The sequence below is a fragment of the Suricata suricatta genome, chromosome 4, assembly GCF_006229205.1.
Source record: "Suricata suricatta isolate VVHF042 chromosome 4, meerkat_22Aug2017_6uvM2_HiC, whole genome shotgun sequence".
In the NCBI taxonomy this organism is placed as follows: domain Eukaryota; kingdom Metazoa; phylum Chordata; class Mammalia; order Carnivora; family Herpestidae; genus Suricata; species Suricata suricatta.
The window spans coordinates 144,512,553-144,537,286 of NC_043703.1; the positions used below are offsets into that span (position 1 = coordinate 144,512,553).

Consider the following 24,734-nt stretch of genomic DNA (forward strand, 5'->3'; position numbering starts at 1 on the left):
CAGCATCTATAGTCTCTTGATTTGTTCATTTTAGCCACTCTGACTGGCGTGAGGTGGTATCTCAGTGTGGTTTTGATTTGTATTTCCCTGATGATGAGTGATGTTGAGCATTGTTTCATGTGCCTATAGGCCATCTGGATGTCCTCTTTGGAGAAGTGTCTATTCATGTCTTCTGCCCATTTCTTCACTGGGTTATTTGTTTTTTGGGTGTGGAGTTTGGTGAGTTTCGTGTAGATTTTGGATACTAGCCCTTTATCTGATATGTCATTTGCAACTATCTTTTCCCATTCCATCGGTTGCCTGTTAGTTTTCTTGATTGTTGCCTTTGCAGTGCAGAAGCTTTTTATTGTGATGAGGTCCCAAGAGTTCATTTCTGCTTTCATTTCCCTTGCCTTTGGGGATGTGTTGAGTAGGAAATTGCTGCAGTTGAGGTCAAGGAGGTTGTTTCCTACTTTCTCCTCGGGGGTTTTGATGGTTTCTTGTCTCACATTCAAGTCCTTCAGCCATTTTGAGTTAGTTTTTGTGTATGGTGTAAGAAAGTGGTCTAGTTTCATTCTTCTGCATGTTGCTGTCCAGTGCTCCCAGCACCACCTCTAAAGAGGCAGTCTTTTTTCCATTGGATACTCTTTCCTGCTTTGTCAAAAATTAATTGGCCATGAAAACAATGACTTTGACTTTGCTCCTGACTGTGCAGTCTGGCAGGGCTGTGGAGACAAGCACATTTCCACTCTATTCAGTGTGGGCTGGGGTTCCATTCCGCTTGGGCTGCGGGGATGTGAGCGGCTGAAGGCCAGAACAGCCCAGGCGCCTCAGGCCTCTCGCTCTCTGTGGTTTGTCCACACAGTCCTTCCCACATGGGAGCTTCAGGATCGCCAGACTTCTTCCTTGGTGGCCCAGGGCTTCAGAGGCACATATCTGCACGTAGGGAGAGAGTAGGAGAGAGAACCAGAACCAGGTGCAAGCTGTGTCACCTTTAATGACCCACACTTGAAAGTCATGTAGCATCATTTCAGCTACTCATTAGGAGTGAGTGGCTAAGTCTGGATCTTCTGCGAGGAAATTCTACTGAATCCTTTGTGGGAAGAAGTGTCAAAGAATTTGTAGACATGTTTTGTCAAAGCAGCACATTTGGCCTAGTGAGTGAGCAGATTAGTGAGACCTGAGGGTGCTTCCTCTTTATGCCTGAATTGCCACCACCAGAGCGTCCTCTTCTAAAAGGCAGCTCTTCGTGGATGACGACGGATTAAGCCTGGATAATAGGTTTGGACAGCTCGGAGGGATTTAAATTATTTCAGTGCCTCCTGTAGGCGCAGGTCCTGGCAGGAAACAGATGGGGGTGGGGATGGGGGTGGGGTAGGGTGTGGAAAACAGTCTGAGGGTATCCAGGTGGGGGTGGTGGGGTTGTGTGAAGCCACTGCAGAGAAGTCTAAGAAAACTTGAGAAGAGGGCATTATTGTACAGCCAGGCATGGGAGTTTACAAGATGTGTATAATCTTGTGTCATTTAACCCTTACCACACCCCATGAGGCGTCTGCCTCATGTTACACATGGAGAACCTGAAACACAGAAGTCACACAGCTCTGCGTTCCAGAGCCGGGATTTGGATTCAGGCAGCCTGAGGTTAGGGCCTCTCCCCTCCAACATCAGGCTGTGCCACCTCTGCCTTATAGTTCTGCGTTTCTCTTTCTCTTAATCGTTGCCTAACATTTGTATCTTTTCCTACTTCTATATTTGCAAGCTTTAAGAAAAACAAAGAATAAGTAATTCTACTTCATACTATCATCTCACTTATAAGATAGTGCCTCACATACAGTAGGTGCTTAATAAATATCAAAGAAGTAAATAAACTTTGTCTTCATTCTACAAACTCAATATTTATCTGTGCCTTCCCTACAGATCTTCACCCTCCTGGTCTTTGTCAACAAAGGTCTTTGACATCTGGTGCTACCCATGCTGTCCTCTGTGACATCCAGTCCCAGGGGCTAGACCTTCTGGCATTCTCCTTCTGGCCTCTTCTGGCTGGGCTGGAGCTCTCAGCCATTATGTGCCTCCCCTTCCACCTTAGAGACTGGAACCCTCCGCTGGACCTTGCCACACACCGCCCCCCCCAACCCAGCAGCACTCTGCATATAAAGAACCCGACCCATTCACCCATATCCTCCTTCAGCCATTGTTTCCTGGGTGCTCCAGTGCCTCGTAGGCAGGACCTTCCCTCTAACCCCTTTAGCTCTTGCATTTCCACGCAGTCTCCATGGACTTTCTGTTGCAATTTCTGTCTTTCACCCCCTGCTGAGGCAGGCAGCTCCCCGCTGAGAGCCCAGGGGGTGTTGAACCCTACTTGCCTCCAGTCCTCACTTGTCCTGTTGTACTTGACTTACCATGTCCTTCATAATACAGAAATTTAAGCCCTTAATATATTCAAATCTGTCCATTTTTTCCTTTAAGACTTAGGACTCTGTGGTATTCATATTCTTTATGTTTACTTCTGAGAGAGAGAGTGCATGCGTGCGAAAGCCAGGTAGGGACAGAGCGAGAGGAACAGAGGATCCGAAGCAGTTTCTGTGCTGACAGCAGAGAGCCCTATGTGAGGTTCGAACTAACCTCGTGAGATCATGACGTGAGCCAAAGTTGGACGCTTAACTGACTGAGCCACCCGGGTGCCCAGTATTTACCATTTTTATTGTTCCGTCTTATAATGAGATTTGCTTAGCCAGTGCCTAAATGTTAGACATTCAGGTTGTTTGTTTCTTTGACAAATATTTATGGCACAGTTATAGATACCTTTGTAGTTTCTTTCCTATTTGAGTTCCTCCCTGTGTAATCCTTAAGATGGTGTTACTGGGTCAGAATCTCTTGGCAACTAATACGTATTTGCAGATTGCTCTCTAGAAAAGTTTCAGGTTTGTAGTCCCTCAAGCAATATCGGTTAATCCTCACTGATTCAAATTCTTTAATGGTTATAGGACTATTAAGATTTGCTATTTATTTTTTCATCAGTTTTGCTACTAAGTTTTTCTAGGAAATTAGCTCTATCCTCTAAGAAGTTTTCAAATTTCTGCTGTTTCTGTAGTTATGTCCCCATTTTCATTTTATTTGTACCTTTTCTTTGTTCCTAATGCAAGTTGTCAGAGGTTTGTCTATTAAATTAGTCCCTTTTAAAATATTTAGTACTTTTTTTTACTTTAAAGAAGGGGGAGCAGAGGGAGAGAGGGAGAGAATCTTAAGCAGGCTCCATGCTCAGCACAGAGCCCGACTCAGGGCTCCATCCCACAACCCTGGGATCATGACCTGAGCCAAAATTAAGAGTCAGAAGCTCAACTGACTGAGCCACCCAGGTGCCCTTGTATTAGTACTTTTAAAGGGACACCAATGGTGGGGCACCTGGTGGCTCAGTCAGTTGAGCTTCCGACCTGGCTCAGGTTATGATCTCACTGCTCATGAGCTCTGTGCTGACAGCTCAGAGCCTGAAGCCTGCTTCAGATTCTGTCTCCCTCTCCCTCTGCTCCTTGCCTGTTTACGTTCTCTCTCTCTCTCTCTCTCTCTCTCTCTCTCTTTCTCTTTCTCTCTCTCAAAAATAATAAAATAATAAATAAATAAACATTTAAAAATTATTTTTAAAAAACCCCAGTATATGGTTTTCTGCTCTTCTCTATCCTAAATTCCTAATTTCTGCCATCTTTCATTACTTCATTTCTTAGTTTGTTGTTTTACTAGCTTCTTGAATTGGAAGCTTTAACTCATTAGCTTTTAGCCCTCTCTTCTAATATACACTTTTAAGTCAGTCCACATCTTGTTTTCATGCGTGTCTTCCCAGTATTACCCAATTCTAAGTATTTAATAGTTTTCATTCTGATTTTCTTCTTTGATCCACATAATAAGTGTGCCTTCCAAGTTTCCATATATGTGAGATTTTTTTACATCATTTTTGTTATTGCTTTCTAATGTAATTGCATGTTAGGCATAGAACACAGTGGGAGACAGATTCTTTGATATTCACTGAGCCATACACGCTGGCCTGCTACCTATCAGTTTTTATAAACATTCCATGTGCATAGAGAAAAACATGGATTTGCTACGGGATCGAAGTGGGGGTCTCTTGTGTGTTCATTTAGCTCTGGCACATTAAATGTTTTATTCAACCTTCTGCATCCTTACTCATGTTTAGTCTGCTTAATCTTTCAAATACTAAGTGAGGTATATTAAATTCTCCACCGTGATGGCAGATTAGACTTTGCTCCTTGGAATTCTACCTGTTTATTTTTTTAAGACTTTATTGGTTTTTCCTTTTTTTTTAGCGTAGTTTTAGGATCACAGCAAAATTGAGAGGGAAGGGTAGAGATTTCCTATATACCTCCTCTCCCCATCCCCCCATGCACAACTCCATTATCTACATTCCAGACCAGAGGGTACAATTTTTATGATGCATGAGCCTGCGTGGACACATCATCACTCAAAGTCCATAGTGTATGTTAGGGTTCACCCTTGTTGTACGTTTTGTGGGTTTGCACACGTGTACAGTGCCGTGTCTCCATCATTACAGTATTACAGGGAGTAGTTTCGCTGCCCTACAAATGTCCTGTGCTCCTCCTGTCCATCCCTTCCGCCCCTGGCAACCGCTGATCTCACTGTCTCCACAGTGCAGCCTTTTCCAGAATGTCATATAGTCAGAATCATAGACCGCACAACCTTTTCGCATTGGCTTCTTTCACTTAGTAATATTCATTTATTCCTTCGGGTCTTTTCATGGCTTGATAGCTCATTTCTTTTTAGCCCTGGGTAACATTCCATTGTCTGGATAGACCACAGTGTATTTGTCCATCCACCTACTGAAGGATATCTTGTTTGCCTTCAAGTTTTGGCAATTATGAATAAAGTTGCTATAAACATCTGTGTGCAGGGGCGCCTGGGTGGCTCAGTCAGGCGTCCGACTTCGGCTCAGGTCATGATCTCACGGTTCGTGGATGCGAACCCCACGTCGAGCTCTGTGCTGACAGCTAGCACAGAGCCTGGAGCCTGCTTCGGATTCTGTGTCTCCCTCTCTTTCTGACCCTCCCCTGCTCACGCAGTCTCTCTCTGTCTCTCAAAAATAAATAAAAACATTTTTAAAAATCTGTGTGCAGGCTTTTGCGTGGACATAGCTTTTCAGCTCCTTTCAGTAAATAAGAAGGAGTGCAATTGCTAGATCGTATGGCGAGAATATGGTTAGCTTTATGTGAAACTGCCCAAGTGTCTTCCAAAGTGGCTGCGCCATTTCGCCTCCCCCGCCGCCATGAGTGAGCGTTCCTGTCACCTCACGTCCTTGCCAGCCCTTGCTGTTGTCAGTGTTCTGGATTTTGGCCATTCTACTAGGTGTGTGGTGTTAATGTCAGTTATGTTATTAGGCACATACAAGTTCAGAATTATGTTATCCTCCTACGGGATTCAATTTTTATGAATTTTGTAATGACATTCTTTTATCTATAATAATGCCTTAAAGTCTAGTCTAATGTCAATAAAGCTATGGTAGCTTTCTTTTGTCTATTACTGCTTTTTTTTTTTTTTTGCTTTATATATCCTTTTTCCATCCTTTTCCTTTCAACCTGTGTCTTTTATATATATATATATATTTATATATATATATATAATTTTAATGTTTTTATTTATTTTTGAAAGAGAGTAAACAAGCAGGGGAGGGGCAGAGAGAGAGAGAGAGACACAGAATCCAAAGCAGGCTCCAGGCTCTGAGCTATCAGTACAGAGCCTGATGCGGGGCTTGAACCCATGAACTGCGAAATTATGACCTGAGCCAAAGTCGGACACTTAACCAACTGAGCCACCCAGGCGCCCCTGAACCTGTGTCTTTACTTTTTAGGTTCATCTCCTGAAAATTGCATATAACCATGTTTTGTTTTGTGTGGATTTTGATTATTTCTATTTCTTAACTGATGAAATTAAATACTTTATAGTTACAACTACTGATAAGCTTAGATATATTTTTGCCATCTTATTTTATACTTTCTACTTGTCTTCCTTTTTTTTTTTTTTTTTGAGAGAATGCCGATGCATGTTCAAGCAGGGAAGGGGCAGAGAGAGAGAGAGAATCCTAAGCAGGCTCCATGCCCAGCACGGATCCCAACACTGAGTTCAGTCTCAAGACTGTGAGATCATGACCTGAACTGAAATCAAGAGTTGGATGCATAACTGACTGAGCCACCCAGGCGCCCCTCTACTTGCCTTCCTTTTAATTTTTTTTAGTTTCTTTTGTCTTTTTTATTTCTTTCTTTGAATTTTTTTAAAAGTCCATTCATTTTTTCCTTTGGTGGTTTGAGGTCATACATTCCATTTCTATGTTTTTAGTGGTTATCCTGAAAACTGTTCCATGCATATTTAACAAAGTGGCTCAGTATGTCTACTCTCTTCCCAAACAGCCACCGTCACCTTACATCTTAATGTTGTCCAATGCTGTAGCTCACACCGCCTTTTCCGCTTCTTTTATTAACATAGTTGTCAGTCTGTTTGTTTATATTTTCCCAAGTACTTTCTGATTTCTTTTCTGCTCATCATTTCCCCCTGCATTTCAAATCCTTCTGGGATCACTTTCCTTTTTTCTGAAACAGATCCCTTGGAGTTTCCTTTACTGGAGGAATGTTAGTGGCATATTCTCTAATTTGTTGTTTATTGAAATTGTTTTTATTTCACGTCATTCTTGAAAGCTAATTTTGCTGAGACTAGAATTCTAGAATCGCAATCTCCCCTGCTTGCCTTTCTCAATGTATTAACTTACTACTGTAATCTGGCATCATTCTTGCTGTTAAGAAATCAGCTGTCAGTCTAATTATTCTTCCTTTTGGGTGATTTACCTTTTCTTTCTGACTGCTTGTTTTAAATGTATTTATTTATTTATTTTGAAGGAGAGTGCAAGTGGGGGAAGGGCAGAGAAAGAGACACAGAGAGAGAGACTCAGAATCTCTGAGCTGTCAGCACAGAGCTGATGCAGGGCTCAAACTACGAGATCATGACCTGAGCTGAAGTCAGATGCTTAACTAACTGAGCCACCCAGAAACCCCACTCACTGCATTTTAAAATCAATCTTCTCTTTATAGTTGTATAAGTTATGTTTGGTTCTTCAAATCCTCTCGGTCATTTTGATGTTCATATTCCTTTCACATGGTTTCAGACTTCTCTATACTTTCTTGAAACATATTAAATATACTTTATATTCTCTATGATCATTCCAAGGTCTTTAATTTTTGCAAATCTGGTTTCACCCACTATTGGTTAGCTGGCTGTCATTCACAGTGTCTTATTTCCTCGTATGGTTATGACTTTCTGGCTATAGGGTCATGTTCATTGATACCCTACCATTGGAATTTCTTTGAGGCTGGGAATGGAGCTGTGTTTCATGGACAAGATGTATAATTTCCTCTGTTAGTCAACTGGAGGTACTATCAGCCAGGTATCACTTAAAATATAAATGTGGGGCACCTGGGTGACTCAGTCGGTTAAGCGTCCAGCTTCGGCTCAGGTCATAATCTCACAGTTCATGGGTTCGAGCCCCATGTTGGGCTGTGTTGACAGATATCTCAGAGCCTGGAGCCTGCTTCAGATTCTGTGTCTCCCTCTCTCTCTCTGACCCTCCCTTGCTCGTGCTGTCTCTCTCTGTCTCTCAAAAATTAAAAAAAATAAATTAAAAAATTAAATTATCTGCTTTAGGTTTTTGAACCACAGAGATAGCATTAATTCAGGCACCCACATTAGAGCAGGCTTGTTTCAAATTCTCAGGGAAGACTTCATCCCTTCTACCCAGCACCAAGGTCAAGACTGGCAAGATTTGTGCTGCCCTTCACTGTGACACACTTACTTTTTGTTCACCCTTAGGTGGAGTCAGGCTGTTTGAATCTCAACTACGCAGGGAATCTCCTATTAATGTTCTCACACTGGGGGGCCCAGGCCTTATCTCTGGGCTCCTCTGTTGCACAGGGCACTCAGATTGGTGGTACAAGTTCACCCAGAATTGGTTTGGCAGACACTTCTAAGGCAAAGCTGATTTCAAGCTCACTTTCCCCCCAGGATTACCGTTTTCACTAGGCTTTTTGCATTCAGAATTTCTTTCTTTCTTGCCAACTCAATGCATTTGGAAAAATACTTTCTCTTTTTATCCAGCTTTGGCATTACTTTCTTTGGAACATTTACTCTCATGCTCTCAGACAAGGGGGTCTGGATATCCTTGGAGACCACCCTTTCACTGAGATGTATCCGGACCCCTGAGGGGCCCTCAGGTGATACGGAGATCTCAGATCCCACTACCCTCTTGGATGGACCCACGACTTGTCTTCTCTTTGGGGTGCAACACCTGAAGCTCCAGGACCCATGCTGCCAGCCCGTGTTCACATGTGGCCACTGGGGAGTATGGACACCAATGAACTACGTAGACTCCTGTTACCAGTAGGGGCCATGTGTGCAGAGAAAACTAAAGCCAGTTTCTGTGCCTCTCAGTTGCTTTATCTTCTTTAGACTTCCATGTTCTACTGCTTCTTCCTCAAGGCAGCTCTGCTTGCACAGCTCCAGCCAGGCCCACAGGTAGCTTCCCACTGGCCCGATGCCCACCTGCTCTACCCCACATCTCTTAGGAAGTTGATGTCCAACCTTGCCAGAACTTTGACTCAACCTTGTCAGAATCATGGAGCGCTTTGAGAATCTGATGAAAGCTACAAACGTTTCTCCAGGAAAATCCAGTGCCAGCCAGAAGGGTGTTTCAGAGGGGTCAGTGGGGTTCAGAGGGTTCCTGGTCCTCTGCCCAGGTGATTTGTCAAGCACCCAGTGATTTGTCTTCCTAGAGGTGGGGATAGGGTCTCAGGCCTCAGAAATTAATATGACACAGACCTGGGACTAATCAGAAAGCCTCATGTTCTGTGCTTTTGATGGATTGTTCCTCTGTTTGACTGTTTTCATACAACCATGGGATAGTGTTGCCAGTGTGCTTATACAATGTAGGTCTAAAGGGAAGTTTTTGTTTTTTCCTTTATATTGGGATTTCCTAACTGCATTTAGTGAATAGTTCCTGGGGCCATTGTTGGTTTGACTCTGATTTGCTTCAGTCCCTACATGAGTTTAGATCTGTGGCAGGGAGACTGAGCCTTCTTTGATTTGTTCTTGGATGAGTCTTAATAAATACAAACTAACAATCTTCCTCTGTGTGAGTCTTGGTCTTTTTGTATCCCTCTGCATTTCTGATCTGGCCTTTTTTTTTTTTTAACCTCTCTAAGCTAGTTTCTATTTGCAAAATGAGTGACTGGACTGGATTAGATGTACTTAAATGGCCTTCTCTGAGCACCCCAGGGGCTGGTGGGGGAGAGGGGGCTGGGTGTGGGGGGGGGCCTCCTGCCCTGACTGCTGCGTCCCCCACAGCTGGTCTGCTTCAGGCACCTTCCACATGGGGTCCAGAGTGAGATTCATTTTGAATGAATTCCACAGGGGCTCCCTCTGCCCTGAGCAGGAGTCCTGTCACCTGGGTTGCAGATGGGGGCAGGGAGAGAAGGTGCTCCTGCCTAACCCACCGGTCCTCCACTCCGAGGCAGACACCCCTTCCCCCTGACTCCCTAACTCTGTTCCTCGTTCCAGTTCCAGGATGTTACCTTTGGCAATGAGACTGTTAGTGCTGCTGCTGCCCCTGGGTCAGGCCGCGCCCAAGGATGGAACTGTGAGGTAATGGGATTCAAACACAGGGCCGTGGGCTGGGGCAGGGAGAGCCTCTGGGGAGTCTGAGGGTGTGGTGGGCCCCCTGGAAGGCAGGAGATGGGTGGGGGGGTGCTCCCTGACCTCTGTGTCTGAGCCCCGCCCCCTGCCCAGGTACTGCAGGCTCTGTGCGGGTTAGAGCACCCCTCACAGAGTGGCATTCAGTACATGTGCGCTGGGGTCAGTTCGTCTGGGATCCAGGGGGTCCATTCCCACGGGGTGTGAGGCATGAGGTGGCATATGGGCCGGGGAAGGGGCTGCGGTCCGCTTCTCAGGACCCTATAGTGGGAATGCCAAAGACATTGAGATCATTAGTGTAGCATTTCTATTTTGTGTGAGCCCCTTTCTCCAGGGTTTTGGTATGAATACGACCCAGTGGACACGCTGGGTGCGGTGGAGGGACAGACACAGGAGCTGCAGCAATACCGGCAGCAGCGACAAAGGCCCCTGCAGTGGCTCCTGCTCCAATGTGGCTTCACAGGTCTGGACTGATTGGGCAAACAGGCAGCCCCATCCAGAGCTGGGAACGAATCGTGAGCTTTAAAGCCAGAGAAAGAGACCCTGGGGAGATCGAAACTCCAAAACCAACAAATATGTCCATGTCGCAGAACAAACTGGGTCTGCGTAAAACTGGGCAGTGCCTTGGGGCCGAGGCGGAGACCTGTCCTCTGGGGCCTGGCACCCACGTAGAGAGGCGACCACAGTCTGTGTTGTCTGGCCACCCGCTCACTGTTTTCTTGGATCTCCAACTTATATCTACTCGGTGTGGCCTCATCTGGCCTCTGTCTAACCAGATACTTTACTTGGGGTTTCACTTAACATCTCACTTAGGAATTTGCAAAAAAAAAAAAAAAAAAAAAAAACCAGTCTGAGGGAGTAAGCTTCTGCTTCGGAGACCGGAAGGGCCTCCTCCCCACCAGGTCTTTGGGAATTTGAGAGGACAATGCTCTTCGGGTCTGGGGACAGAACTCTACAGAAAGCTTGCGAGTGGAGGGCTGGTGGGCTGGATCCTCAGACAGGCTCTTTGCAAGGCTCTCCCTTCTCTCCCCCTCCTCCAGGCCGGATCCTGACCCACAGCAGCAGCAGCAGCCCCTGCGCAACCCCTTCCAGCCAGGCCAGGAGCAGCTTCGGTGAGTGGGCTGGGTTGGGGGGCAGGCCTAGCTCTGCGGACCAGCCTCTCTGGGGCTTATGGCCTGTGTTTCTGCCAGGCTCCTGCAGAACTACCTACAGGGACTGGAGAAGATGGAAGAGGAGCCAGAACACATGAACCGGGAGCAGGGTGAGGAGCTGGGCCCTGGGGCCAGTGGGTGGGGGGTGGGGGGCTCAGGGCGGCAGAGCCAGGACCGATCCCCGGCCATCAGGTGCCTCCTGCCTCCTCCACCTGTCCCCAGGGCCCCTTCTGATCCAGCTTCTTTCTCCCCCTTAGTTCTCCTCTACCTCTTTGCCCTCCACGACTATGACCAGAGCGGGCAGCTGGATGGCCTGGAGCTGCTGTCCATGTTGACCGCAGCTCTGGCCCCTGGAGCTGCTGATTTTCCTTTTGGCAACCCGGTAAGCCCTGCTGGCTGGGGTGGGGGCGGCGGCTTCTCCCCGTGAAGGAGACACAGCTTCTTGGGACTTTGGGGTTTTTCATCATGACTCTTCTGGTGAATGCATTATAAAAGAAATGCTCAAAGCCCTGCATGGCAGGGATGCAGAGGGGTGTCGTGAGGGTCAGGGCTCCTGGGAACATCTCTGTGGACTGTAGACTCCACGGCAATTGTGTGCTTCCACAGGTGATCCTCGTGGTGGACAAGGTGCTGGAGACCCAGGACCTGAATGGGGATGGGCTCATGACCCCTGCAGAGCTCATCAACTTCCCAGGAGAGGCCCCTAGCCACGCAGAGCCCAAAGAGCCTCTGGGGTCACCAGATGTTGGGAGGCAGTCCCTGTTAGCTAAAAGCTCATCAAGACAAGAAACGCAGGAAGCCCTGGGTCCTAGAGGAGAAGATGGAGGACAGGGAGAGGCCAGAAGGGAGTCCTTGGAGACTGTACAGGAGGCTGGGGGCCAGGCAGAGGCTGAAAGAGAAGCCCCAGCCCCTGGAGCCCAGGCTATAGGCCAGGCAGAGGCCAGGGATACCGGGAAGGAAGCAGAGGGACTTCCAGGGGGGGCACCGGAGTCTAAGAACACCCCAAATGAGGTTGAAGTTCATGCTGTTCAACTGGAGAATGATGAGATATAAACTTTGAGGACACACGTCTACATCCCTAGAAGCCTTGGTACCAGAACATAAGCCCCAGTGTGTGTGTGTGTGTGTGTGTGTGTGTGTGTGTGTGCGCGCGTGCGCGTGCATGTGTGTGCACGTGCGTGCACGCCCATACTCGTGCTGGAATGAGGCCCACCTCTTCGTCCACTTGCTGGCCCTGTAGGGGCAGGTCTTTCTGTGCAGCTCAGGGAGACCCTAAGTTGAGGGGTGGCTTTAGGGCCCAGACCGCCAATAAAGAACTGAATGAACTCACGCACTCAGGCCATCTACCTGCTGGTCTTGCCTGCCTGACTTCAGGAACACCGAGGGCTGGAATTGGCCTGGCCTCTTGGCGGGGCTTCAGCTTTCCCCGTGTTGGTGGACGGTGCTGAGGATGGCCAGCCGCAGACGAGCTGGGGAAGAGAGTGCAGCCTCTCTCTGGGGCCCAGGTGCCCCTCCTCCCCTCCCCTGGTGTTCAGACTCCCAGCAGCCTCCTGCAGCTCCGAGCAGGTCTTCCCCACCACCCTGCATGTGCCCAGCCCAAAATATTAACAAGAACTACCACCTACCGAGAGCCTGGTCCGTAGCGGCCATCATGCCAGACATTTTATATGCTGACTGTACCCTCACAAAAATTCTATGACCAGGCAGAATTAGCTCCATTTGACAGGTGAGGAAATTGAGGAAGACCAAATTCAGTACTGTGCCCAAGATGGCACTGCTAATTAAGTGGCAGCTTTGAATTCTGGTGTGCCAGACTGCATTCTGTGGCCTCACACACCCTGCCCCAAGTCCCATGTGACAATAGGCTGATTCCAATATGCCCTCAGTCCTGGTCACTCTCAGGCACAGCAACGCTGTATCCTGGGGCACATTTGTGGCTGAAGCAAGGCCTTAACTACAAGGCGGCTGTAAGGGTGGGGCTTTCTGGCTCTGGGACAGTTAGGGAGAGAGATTTTTAGATTGTAAAGGCACCACCAAACCACCGAGTGGGTTCCCCACCCAGTGGCCTGTCAGGTTGGCTCAGCCATGTGGATAGTCCTGGAGCCATAAAACTGGAGTCTGTGACAGCCCGGGGGCCCAGAGGAGATTTTCAAATGGGGTATTATTTGGAAGGCTCCCTGGGGCACAAGGGTGAAACTGTTGCCCCCCCCCCCCCCCCGCAAGGAAGGCTCATGGTCTCTACTTTGTGGCTCTTCCTCCCCACACTGCTGGGTCACCTCCAAGGGCACAAGCCTGGGGTTCCCTGCTGCTCTGGTGTAGAGGGCCCCTCCTTTGGGCCTTGGGGCAAGGAGGTTAATTTGGGGAATAGAGAAGAGGGTGAAGAGCTGTAGTATCAAAGCCTCTGGAATCCCCAGCTAGAACAGTTGAGGCATCAAGGACAGTCAGACTGGCAGAAGGAAGCTGGCTCTAAGGCAGATTTATTTCCTGTGCCTGAGCAGCGTGTAGGGACACCAGGACACAGCTGGGAGCCCTCCCACGGCCTGCATCTCCCCAGGGAGCAGGGCAGCCCAGATGCCAGGCTGGATGGAGGGGAGAAAGCAATGGCCGCTGGTGATGCCGGCCTCCAAGGAGGGAGGTGGGGTAAGACAGCGCCCGCCGCCACCACCGGGCATTCACACGATGCCATCAAAGCCCTGCAGGCCACACTTCTTGCCAGCCACCTGGCAGCCAAATCTCAGGGCTTCCTGCATCGTCTTCCCTGGAGGGACAAATAGCTACATGAGCGTGGTCTTCTGGGCAGAGGCAGGTCTCAGCCCTGGGCCTCCTGCTGGGTACTCACCCTGGGCCAGGCTGAATATGACAGAGGCGTTGAAGGTGTCTCCCGCTCCCAGAGTATCCACCACCCGGGGGGGAGGGAAAGCGTCCGAGTGGAGCAGCTGTTTCTCAGGGCCCAGGGCGTCAGCACCCTCCTCAGCCCAGGCGCAGACCAGCGTAGCCCTGCAAGGCCCTCCACTCAGGCGGCTGTCAGCCCACCCCCCCCCCCCCCCCCCCCCCCCCCCCCCCCCCCCCCCCCCCCCCCCCCCCCCCCCCCCCCCCCCCCCCCCGCCCCGGACCCCCCGGGGCAGCCCCCCTTCCCCTGGAGTCCAGGCTCACTCTCTCCCCATACCTAAGGCCTCTTCCTGGCTGCCCCTGCTCACCCTTTTCTCACACGACCATACAAGCCCATCAGGGCCTCCACCGCTGACTGGTACCCCAAGTACCTGGCCATATCTTTGCTGACAAACACCTGTGGGAAGTGGAAGACAGGCAGCAGGTGACCCCGGCCCTAGTCCCAGCAACTCAGTCCCTCACCACCAGCAGCCTAGCGTTGCCCCCACAGTGTAATGCCACTCCTCCAACGTGGCCACCTAAATCCCCAACGAAGCATCTCACTGTCCCACTGGAATGCGTTTTCATACTTGCTCAAGATATGCTAGAAAACAGCCCTGTAAATAGAGACGCAAAAGTCCCGGGTTTATTTGTTCTAGAGCAACGAGTGTCCCTGCAATTGTAAATCCACAGCGAGCCTTGAGCGCCATCTTGCGGTGAAAGCTACCACTGCCACGTAACACCTCGGGCTCACGGGAGAGTATTGCTTTGTTTCGTTTTTCTAATGCAACTAGGCCCTCCGGGTCTAGTTTCTACGTCTAGAAAACAGAGGAGTAGGGGTTGCAGAGATTCCTCAACACCACCTACACATTAGAACTGACAGGGAGAGTTTTGTTAAAAAATTCCTCAGCTGAGCTCCACCCCCACCAATCAAATAAAAAGCCAGGGTGTGGTCAGGTACCCATACCTTGGCGCAGCAGCAGTGGGGGCCCCACCAGCGCAGGCTATGATGCCAGGATTGTCATTCAGACTTCATTTCCATCCGAGGACTGCCCAAACTTACCCTACGCAAGCCCCCTTCCCATCTGCCCTCACCCCTCAGTGGCCCCCTCAGCCTGTCACCCACCTGGGAGAACTGTCCCGTTCCTTCATTTGACAGAAGGAAGGACTGAGGAGGCCCAAGGAGGAGAAGCGCCCGCGCCCACGCCCACGCAGGGTGCTCCAAGGCTGGCTCTAGTGGCCCCTGCCTTGGCTACTCTCATACCTGCGCACCCACCGGGATGGAGAAATTTTGCTCCATGGCCGCTACTGAGGCCTGTACAGGAGTCCAAAGCTGGGGGCCTGCCTCTTTGGTCCCCTCCCACCCCCCCGCCTGCCAATGACACCAAGCCATTCCAGGTGTGGTAGGCAGAAGAGGGAACACTTGGCTCCCCTTAAGACCCAGACTAGCTGGTTGTGGCAAGGGGAAGCCGCGTGGGCCACTCACCACGTCTCCATAGCCAAACAGGGGGAACAGCTCCTCTCGGGGCTTCTCTACTTCCACTGACACTCGGATCTTTTGACCTGGAGGCTGCCTGGCGTTGTGCTGGTCTATCCGCTGCAGCATCTTCACCTGCTCCGATGCATTCCGGCCCTGGGGCCGGGCAGGGCGGGGCAGCTCAGGACCAGCTGGGCACTGCCCAGCTGATCTGGCTCATTCTTCCCTCCCTGCTGGAATTCTGGGTGTGGGGCTGGCAGGGGGGTAGGGGGCCGGTGGGGGGAGGCTGGGCTGGAACCCAGTTTCAAAATTCTAGAGCAGTCATGGACCTTGGAGACCTTATTGACCAGCCCTCCCAATTCACAGATGAGGAGACAAAAGAATAAAAGAGAGACTTTCTTAAGGACCTATAGTAAATTAAATCACAAGGCCAGGATTAGAACTTGGGACTTCTCAGAATCTAGAGGAGGTGAGCATTCTGTAACACAGAACGCATGGATCCTGCTTCTGGTGCCTACACCCTGCTGTGTGACCTTCAGTAAGTCTCCCAATCTTTCTGGGCCTTAGTTTCCTACTTGAAAACATAAAGAAGATGAGGGGACTTGGATTCATTTATCTCTAAGGTACTTCATGGTTCAAAAAAACCAAGAAGGCAAAATATGTGGAGGGCCTGGCAGGTTGAGCCCCTCAAAACACAGGTAGGGCAGGACTTGCCTCGATGTGGATCCACTTGAACCGGGTCAGATCAACCTTATCAAAGTCCGCAGCAGATACATCAGGCAGGTTCCTAAGTCATAGGACAGAAATGACAGAAAAGGCATGATGGTCAGGTCAGCCAAGGCCAGGATCTCCAACTAGCGGCTGGGGCCCCAGGCGCTGCCTGCAGCATGGCTAGAAATAATCAACAGCACAACCTTCTGAGGCTCAGCTCCAGGATAGACCCTGTTTCAGGCCAAACTCCTGACCACTCCTTGCCCCACTCAGCTCCCTCCAGACAGGGGATTAGAGGCAGTTTGCTAGGATTCCCTTTGGGTGTTCGAGGCTGATATTATCTAAACTCAGCTGCAGCATGTGACCAGAGGCCAGTTGAGTGCCTTGGAGACCACATCTCCCAGAATACTCTAGGAGCACCAGAGACTACAATTCCCAGAATTCCCTCTTGCCAGCAGCCCACACAACTCCCAGCATGCAATGCCCTGGTGAACTACAAAGACTATGGCTGCTCTGGGTCTGGTTCCCTTCACTTCTGGCGTCCCAGAGCGACAGCACCACCGTTCTAAGTTCGGCAGCTCTGTGTTGCAACCCAGGGGTCAAGGCTGGTGCTTGAGGATGAAATTTTGTTTGGCTGACTTAGGTGGTGGAGCCCCGTGAAGGGTCCACCTTGACCAGTGAGCTATACCTAACCTATATTCCTCCCGCTCTGTAGCTGAATCCATCCAGTTAACTAGCTAAATACCTGGGCCTTTCAGAAGTTGCTTCCCTATTTGGCCAATGGGTCCAAACCCACCAGCCTGCTGCAGTTGGAGGTAATATGTGTGGGTCTGCCTACACTGAGGCCAGAGGGCAATAAATGTTTCTCCTCAGAACTCCTCTCCTTCCCTTCTTGTGAATACACACATGGTGTCTTTGATCAAAGTTGCTACAGATTGTTACTTAATGGGCAGATGATTAGGACTGATGCCCAAGGTGAAGGTCATTGCTAGCACATATGCCCACTCACTTATTCATTGCAACACATGAAGCCCAGAGACCAGTGGCCATAAAGCTTGTCCTAGGATAATTGTCCCCTCTTCCCCAGGTCCATGCTGGGCAGTAGGGACAGCCTGAACCCCAGGGGCATGGATGGTGGATCACCTTAACCCTAACAGAGTACCTGGCACATGCTAGGTTCTTAATAAGCTAAATAAATGTCTGAGATTCTTCAAGAGAGAATCTAGAAGAGATGAGAAGGTCTCTCCCTAGTAGCTTGGGACTTTAAAGGGATCCCCTCCACATAGTCAACATGGCATCAGATGGCCTTGGTCTGCTGACCCAATGTTCCCCTTCCCTCTGCTTCAGCAATGGCTGTGAATTGTGTGTGGCATTGGCCTGGCGACATTATGCAGGGGGCTTCATGGTGAGCTCATCTCTTCTAAAAACCCAAACCCAGCTCCTTGGTGCCATGCTGCAGGCTGGCGACCCTAGGGCAGACCCCAGAAATTCCAGCGGGCCCTCTTCAGGGCTTCGGATGGTTTGAATCCCACCTCCTATCCCCCTCTCTTCAGAACAGTTTCCCCGCACCCACACCCAAGCTGCTGATTGACCAGTCACGGAGGAATTACATCATGAATTATGTTTTGCACAGGCCTGCCCCCCCATCATTGGTGGTGACCAAGGCCGGGTCACCGGCGGAACGAAGCACATCTCTTCCCACCTCACTTCTCCCCTGATTGAAAACAATTCAGAAATCACTGAACAGTTTGGCATGGGGACAATTTCTGGTGCAAAGAGAGAGGTGGCAGAGTTGCCCTTGGTGGCGAGGGAGGGACTGATCGGTGGGCTGCGCCAGGGCGAGGCCGGGGGGGCCTTACGTGTCGTAGAGCACAATGGTGCGGGAGCCATTGGAGTTGTTGACGATGCAGCAAGAGCACGGGGTTTCCCCTCCGCTCTGCCAGGCCACCTGAGACACATCCACGCCCCGCTGCCTGAAGTCAGCCACCAGGAAGCTTGGGGTGGAGCCCGAGCCAAGGGAAGGGCAAGGAGACACCGATTAGAGCCTACAAGTGGTCTGGGTCTCCCACAGGGATGAGGAGGGATGCTGGAGCAGGTGCGCCTGTCCGAGAAGAAGGGTCCTGTTCTGGGAGCTCAGTGATGGCGGCGGCGGCGGTCGGCAAGGTGCAGACAGGCGTACAAACCTGTGGGCATGGAGGATGGTGCGGCTACCACTGGCCTCGTTGACAATGACCGTGGAGATGGGGACAGAGCCCGTGGTCTGAAAGACTGTGTAGCGTAGGTCCACAGAATATCGGCGGAGGTCATCCAGGACAAAACTGCCGAGACGGAGTAACCCAGGGGAGGTGTAGTTCGACAGGGGTCTGGGGACTGGAGGGAGGAGGCAGGGACCCTGGCTGCAAGCAGAGGGGCCTGGGAGGGAGCCAGGAATCACCACGCGGTTAGAGGCTGTGCAAGGGGGCAGGAGAGGCAGGGGTGCAGAGCCTGGAACTCGGTGAGAAAAACACTAAGGGGCATTCTTTTAGGTCCTGGCTGAGGCATAAACTCCAACCCCACCCCTGTCCTTCAGTCTCACTCAAACCAGAAAGGGTGTGCTTCATAAAACCAGATGGGGTAGCTCTGGGGCCTGGAGCACGTGGCCTGTCTGACCAAAGCAGGTGAGGGCACTGTGGTCTGTTTCATGCCAAGCCTTGGCAGAATTAATTATTACCAAGGTGGTACTTTGCTCCCCAGCTTCCCTCTACACACAGCCTCACGGTACTCTTGTCTCTGGAGTCCCTTGCAGTGCTACTGGCATTCCACCCACTCCACAGCTGCCTCCCTGATGCCCAGCCAGGAGGTGGCGCTGCCTCGATGAGGCCGCTCACCGCCCTCACCTCTCTCTGCAAGGGGAACCCCCGCAGGCAGTAAGCTGCTCCCAGGGCCTGATAGTCCCTGACGTGGGCCTGGTCCAGGACTCTTACCCAGAACCCCCTCCAATCAGAGTGAGTGGGAGGCGGACCCTGGGGGAGACTGTGCCAGCCCCACACTTCCTGGCCTCAGTGTCTCTGGAAAGTGTCCTATGACCACTAGTCTGGCCACCATCCTGGCCTTTCTCACTCTGTGAGGACAATACAGATTTGGATGTAGGTATCGAGTTGGGGCATCATCATTCCTCATCTTGCACCTCAAGGATCCTTTAGATAGTAGGATCCTTCCAAAGCATGCAAACTACTGGTTGGTTTTCAAAATGATTTTTTGCACCCTCAGTGCCTGGCACGTGGTAAGTGCTCATTAAATGCTGGCTGAACAAATGGGGAGAATTTGGAGTGGCCTACCTAACAGCATTATAGTTCCATAAAGGCGAGTCTCCTACCCTAAGCTAGACCAACAGGAAGGAAGACAGCCACTGAAGACGGTTGGCAAGTGTCCAGCTACTGGCTCCAGGTCCCTCTGTGCCACCCCACCGGGTAGGCTCTTGCTCACTGAGTTGTTTGATGCCAGTTCACAGAGGAAGGGAGTCTGGTTGCAGCTCAGGGGGCTGGGCTTTGGCAGCAGCCCCCATAAAACCAGGGTTCAAAGGGCTGTGCTTTACGGGCTAGCAGCCTGGCAGCCTGCCCCAGTGCCCACAGTGGGCAAAGTGTGGGCCTCACCTCCTGATAAGAGTTTGCTGAGTTGGCAGTGCCAGGGGTTAAAGGGCTCTTGGATCCCCACAGCAGCCAACATGGAGAAAGAGTACGGGCCACCTACGGGCCACAGCCTCACAGCCAAGGAGCTGGGAGGCCTGGGTCTGGGCCCAGCATTAGCATGTGGCTTCAGGGTGGCCTCGGGCGGGCTGTTCTTGATGCTTCAGTGAGCAGCGGGGACACAGCACTGGCCCTGCCCCCTCAGCTGGAAAAGAAACCATGGACCTGAACCCTAGGACCAGGGATGCTGGACATCCCCGAGGGGAGGTTGGGACAGCATGTCCCTAACTGCCTCGTGCCACAAGTATGACCAGGATTAGGAACTTGAGAAGGACAAAGTCACATCCATTTCAGAGCCTGCTGGAAGCAAGGGAGGAGAAGGTGGGAAGCTGAGCCATTTGGTGTGACCAGGGAGACGGGCTGCGGAAATGAAATCTTTCACGGGAGAGCCTTAGCACCTGAGTAGCAGGGACCTGCACTGGGGAGGGTCGAGGACGCTGGCGCCCATTCTTGTCCCTCCCACCCCTTTCTGGTGGCCATAAGCCGTTTCTTACAGGCTCCCAACCCCCCCCCCCCACCCAGGGTTAAGACTTCCTTCTACAGGGCAGGCCACCCGCTCCTTCCTCCACTCACTCGGCAACGTGGCCCGGGGCCAGCGAGCCCATGAAAGCGCAGGGGGCTCCGAGCAGGGAGAGGACGGTGCAGGAGTTGGATGCATTGCCTCCACGCTGCCATCTCTGGGACAAGCACCTGCAAATCACACAGGGGGTCCCAAAGCTCCATCAGGCTGCTGCCAGGATAAGCAAGGCCGAACGCGGTGCCCGGGGCAGGGCATCTTGACTGGCCTTTCCATTTTCTCTCACTCAGATCGGTCACAGAGGACGGCTCCACTAACGGGGGTGACCTCCCCCTCAGTTACAATGGCCCACCTCTCCCAGGGCAGAGCTGCTGGACCTTCAGCCTCCACCTTGATGGCTGGGTAACTCAAGAACCTCTTCCCAAAAATGTCAATCTGTTACCTGCTCCTGTCCTTGGGGACCCCCCTTTCAGTAATAACTCGGGTCAAAATAAGTAAGACAGGGAGTGGATGTGTACACTGCAATCAATTTAAGAAGTCTGTGGTGGGGGAAGCTAACTTTTACACTGTCAATGGTTAATGGGCACCTGGGTGGTTCAGTCGGGTAAAAGTCTGCCCCTTGGTTTTGGCTCAGGTCACAATCTTGTGGTTTCATGAGTTCAAGCCCTGTGTCGGGCTCTGCGCTGGCAATACTGAGCCTGCTTCGGATTCTCTCTCTCTTTCTCTCTGCCCCTCCCCCATCTGCACTGCCTCTGTCTCTCTCAAAATAAATAAAGTTGGGGAAAAAATTTTTTACAGCTTAAAAAAAAGCAGTTTCAAAAGTTAAAAAGATTACTGGATGAAGACCAGTTTTTCTCTATTTTTTGTTTCCCGTTTTTTTCAGTTTTATTGAAATATAATTCACATATAACATCCTGTAAGTTTAAGGTACACAATGTGGTGATTTGATATACGCCTGTATTGCAAAATGATTGCCACAAGAGGCTTTGTTAACACAACATCCGTCGTAATGATCTTTTTTCCTTTCCTCTTTCTCTATCTTTGCTGGAAACCCACCTCAAGGTTTGCTCTGAGGAAACTAACTGGAGAAACATATGAAGGACTTCATTGTTCTCAACAATAAAAACAACTACCTACACATCAAAGCCCTGTGATGTTTCTCATTCTGTTCTAATAATACTGTGAGGTAAACAGTGCCGACTGTTATTTCTATTCTTCCAGTTCCCAGAAGAATAACTGTGGCCTCTTACAATAAGAAGAACTATTGATTAAGAGAAATAAATGAAGCAGAATTTTTAGGCTAAGGTATGTTGGCACACAAAACTTAACCCTGTAGTTCTCGTCAGCCTTGGGAAAAGGGTCCATGATCTCAATGGAAAGGATGCTAACTGGGGTGCCTGGGTGGCTCAGTTGGTTGAGTGTCTGACTTCAGCTCAGGTCATAATCTCACGGTCCATGGGTTCGAGCCCCACGTCGGGCTCTATGCTGACAGCTCAGAGCCTGGAGCCTGCTTTGGATTTTGTGTGTGTGTGTGTGTGTGTGTGTGTGTGTGTGTGTGTGTTTCTCGCTCCCTCCCCGGCTCGTTCTCTGTCTCTCTGTCTCTCTCTCTCTCTCTCTCTCTCTCTCTCAAAAATAAACATTAAAAAAAGAAAAAAGAAAGGAAGTAATTTGTTAAAGGTCAAACATTATTTAAGCTATGAGCTTTAGAGAAATTTTCATGCAGATGAGAAAGGGGGAGCCTAGTGGGATCTGACTTGCTCAGGATGGATCACACCAATAGTTCATGACCAAGCTGCTATCAGAACCCAGGCTTTCTGACTCCCCAAACCACTGCAACGTGCTCTGTATTTTTGAATGGAAAGTCATCAGGCCCTGGCTTGGATGAGGTTTCGGAGAAAGGTTATACACTTTTGCTTTCTGGAAATCCTTCAAAGTCACACTGATACCGAACTTCCTGTGCAGAAAAGCTCTGCTGAGCGTGAGGATGCTTTCTGGAAGGTTCTTCTTGGCCTGGACTCTGAGAGCCACGGCCATACCTCAGGGGTCTAGCTGAGAGTCCCAGCTGCCTGTGGAGTGCAGAGCGGGGGACAGGTGGGGCTTTGGTGCCGGGTAAGGACTGGGTCCCCGCTTGGGCTTGCCCATCTGGGAGGCACAACGGAATCCAGAAGGTGGGTCGGGTGGGCTAGGCACACGACAGACAGAGGCCCTACGGACAACCACACTGCACATGACACATTCAGGCCCTATGGACCACCGCACTGCTCTATGGAGCAGAGCTTCAGGTCTGGGGGAAAGGGGAGCACACCCTGAGAGCAGAGGGCATGGGGAACATGGGAAGGGTCTCTTTAGAGAGGCGCCGTCCTTTGTGCCAACCTTCAGAATGAGCCCGTCCTGGTGGGAGCTAGATCTCCTTATCCTAACCTCTCCCATAAGTAAGCTCAGACGGAATGGGCGTGCAGCTCTTGGAAGCAAGCACTCTGTGTCCAGTCCTGGGAGCACCTGCAGCCCTGGGATCCACACTGTCCTCTTGAGAGGAGGCCTAACTCCTAACTGTGCACTGCATCCCGGGGCCAGCTCGACCTGGTAGGTGGGCTAGGTCCGTGGAGCAGCATACCCTTAGGCCCCTCCCCCACTGGCCCTGCACCCCTGGCAAGGGCTCTAACCTCCGGCAAACAAAGCAGCCAAAGCAAAGGGTCAACTCCATGAGATGGGCAGAGGGAGCACAGCAGACAACGGAGGACTGGAGCACTAGATTCGCAGGCATTGCAATTACTGCTCTTGCGGTTGGTATTTAATTTTTCCACATACTTAGCTGCTTCATCATCTATAAAGAGCGGATCTGACTGGCTCTTCCATACTTCCCATGGGCTGCCGTAAGGAACTTACGTCATAACGCATGTGACAGGGCTAGGTGGACCCAAAGATTCCGCCCCGCAGAAATGCCCTCTTGGGATTACAGTGGGCATTAACGATGATTAATGGTGAGGTTCTTATCAACTTCTACCAGACAACCAGAAGGATGTCATTCACTGATTTTGTAAAACGCACGTCTGGTTAAATTCCTTTTGGAATTTAGCCCCAGGGAAACAGTGGCGGCTGGTGAACCAGCTCGACCCACGACCTGCAGCGTTTCCAAATACACCTCCGGGACCAGCAAGCGCTTGAAGCTATAGTGAAGCTCAAATACCATGGTTTTAAATGTTCCTGCAGTCTAACTGCACATACTTAAATGTAAGCTACCTCACAATTTCTTTAAGAAATAGATGTGATATATGTGGCAGATAAATTGGAAGTAAGCGCTGGTGAGAGCCAAGCGCATCGGTCTTTTCATTTTTTAAAGAAGTTGGTCCTGTACCTTGCTAGTTATGTGCCCTTGGTTAAATCACTTCATCTACTTGCTTATGGGTAAAACGTGAATAATGACTCCTGGAAGCGGAATTGGAGAACACAATGCTACCCAAAGCCTGAGCCTTATTGCTAACGGCCTCAGTTCTTTCCCCAGGTCCTGAGGGGCGGTGGGCACGGGACACCAGCTCCTGAGGCGGGACCCACACTGGGGGACCCCTGGCCCCGCAGACCTGGGGTCTGGGCTGCCAGGCTCAAATGCAGGGCTGCAGCGGCCCCTGGGGCCTCAGAGGGGCCCGGGAGCCCCTACCTGCTGTCCGTGTCCTCCTCCGGGTACTTGTCCACCACATTGATGATATCCAGCACCACTAACCCCACGCACAGGATCTGCTTGTCTTCCATGAGGCGGCTCCCAGAGCTTTCTGCCCGCCTGGCTGACGGGGTTCCTCCTGGGCTCTGCCTTTTATCCCAGGGGATTGGGTCCCCGTTCCTGGGGCGGGCTTGACTCCTCCTCTGCGTCCTGAGCTCCTCCCCGCAGAGAGCCTTCTGCAGCCTCGAGGGAACCAAGCAGGGCCCTTGCTCCCCACGCCCACCGAGTCAAGCGGGCCTGGGAGCGAAGACCCTCGAAGCCTTGGCCCCCGGGCTCCCCTTAGCAGGTGGCGTGGCCCAGAAGATGGCAACGCTTCCCCAGTTCTTGGCCTCGTTTCTTCACTTGCCAGACAGACTTGGAACTAAATCAAACCTCTCTAGATTGCAGCTAGACAATCTCCTGAATGCAAAAAAAAAAAAAAAAATAGTGCAGTAGAAAGGCGCCCCTTACCCCGCTGTCTCCTGCACCTGCGGCTCCCACTCCACACCCGGGACTGCGGTGGTGCCGGGCCTCGCAGCTGCGGCCTGGCCCCCTCAGCCCCAGCCTTCCCTCGCGCCGCCGCTGCTGTTCCGCCCCGTCCCCGAGCTCCAGCCAATCACAGCGCGAGGCCCCGCCTCCGCCGCGGAGCATCGGGGGCGGCTAGGGAGGAGCGGCAGTCACGTGACGGGAGCCGGCTCCCAGAGACCCCTGGCGGACACCTGCGGAACGGGCGTTCCGGGAAGGAGTGCCTGACTGGGGCCGCCGGCGCTTGGACAGCAAGAGCGCGCAGAGCCACCGAGCCGGGAGGAGGGGCGACCAGAGCCCGGAACCTAGGCCTTCACCTCCCTTCCCCCGTCCC

General features: G+C 51.1%; 2 protein-coding genes across 5 annotated transcripts in view; one reads left to right on the plus strand and one right to left on the minus strand.

Moving 5' to 3' along the window:
* The window catches only part of CGREF1 (cell growth regulator with EF-hand domain 1), a 17,698-nt gene extending 5,482 nt beyond the window's left edge, over positions 1–12,216 (plus strand). The window contains exons 1-6 of one of the 2 annotated variants that reach the window (XM_029938111.1): positions 9,270–9,287; positions 9,601–9,684; positions 10,773–10,844; positions 10,923–10,993; positions 11,141–11,265; positions 11,490–12,216. In XM_029938111.1, coding sequence (XP_029793971.1) covers positions 9,608–9,684; positions 10,773–10,844; positions 10,923–10,993; positions 11,141–11,265; positions 11,490–11,936 — 792 coding nt within the window. In that variant the 5' untranslated portion in view covers positions 9,270–9,287; positions 9,601–9,607 and the 3' untranslated portion in view covers positions 11,937–12,216. Of the gene's footprint in view, positions 1–9,269; positions 9,288–9,600; positions 9,685–10,772; positions 10,845–10,922; positions 10,994–11,140; positions 11,266–11,489 lie in introns of those variants that run through there. The other variant, XM_029938110.1, reaches the window with a different exon arrangement.
* A 1,123-nt stretch (positions 12,217–13,339) lies between these two features.
* Positions 13,340–24,307, minus strand: KHK (ketohexokinase). Of its 3 annotated transcripts, none has more exons than XM_029938107.1 (8): positions 23,837–24,307; positions 20,238–20,354; positions 18,123–18,257; positions 15,943–16,015; positions 15,238–15,384; positions 14,081–14,169; positions 13,723–13,880; positions 13,340–13,641 (listed from the first exon to the last, which is right to left on the minus strand). In XM_029938107.1, the coding sequence occupies exons 1-8, from the start codon at positions 23,926–23,928 to the stop codon at positions 13,556–13,558; spliced, it is 897 nt and encodes a 298-aa protein (XP_029793967.1). In that variant the 5' UTR covers positions 23,929–24,307; the 3' UTR covers positions 13,340–13,555. The 3 variants fall into 3 exon arrangements, with proteins under 3 accessions (XP_029793967.1, XP_029793966.1, XP_029793969.1); XM_029938106.1 differs by lacking the exon at positions 18,123–18,257 and adding an exon at positions 17,799–17,933 and having other exon boundaries at positions 23,837–24,305; XM_029938109.1 differs by lacking the exon at positions 18,123–18,257 and having other exon boundaries at positions 23,837–24,302.
* Positions 24,308–24,734: the final 427 nt, after the last annotated feature.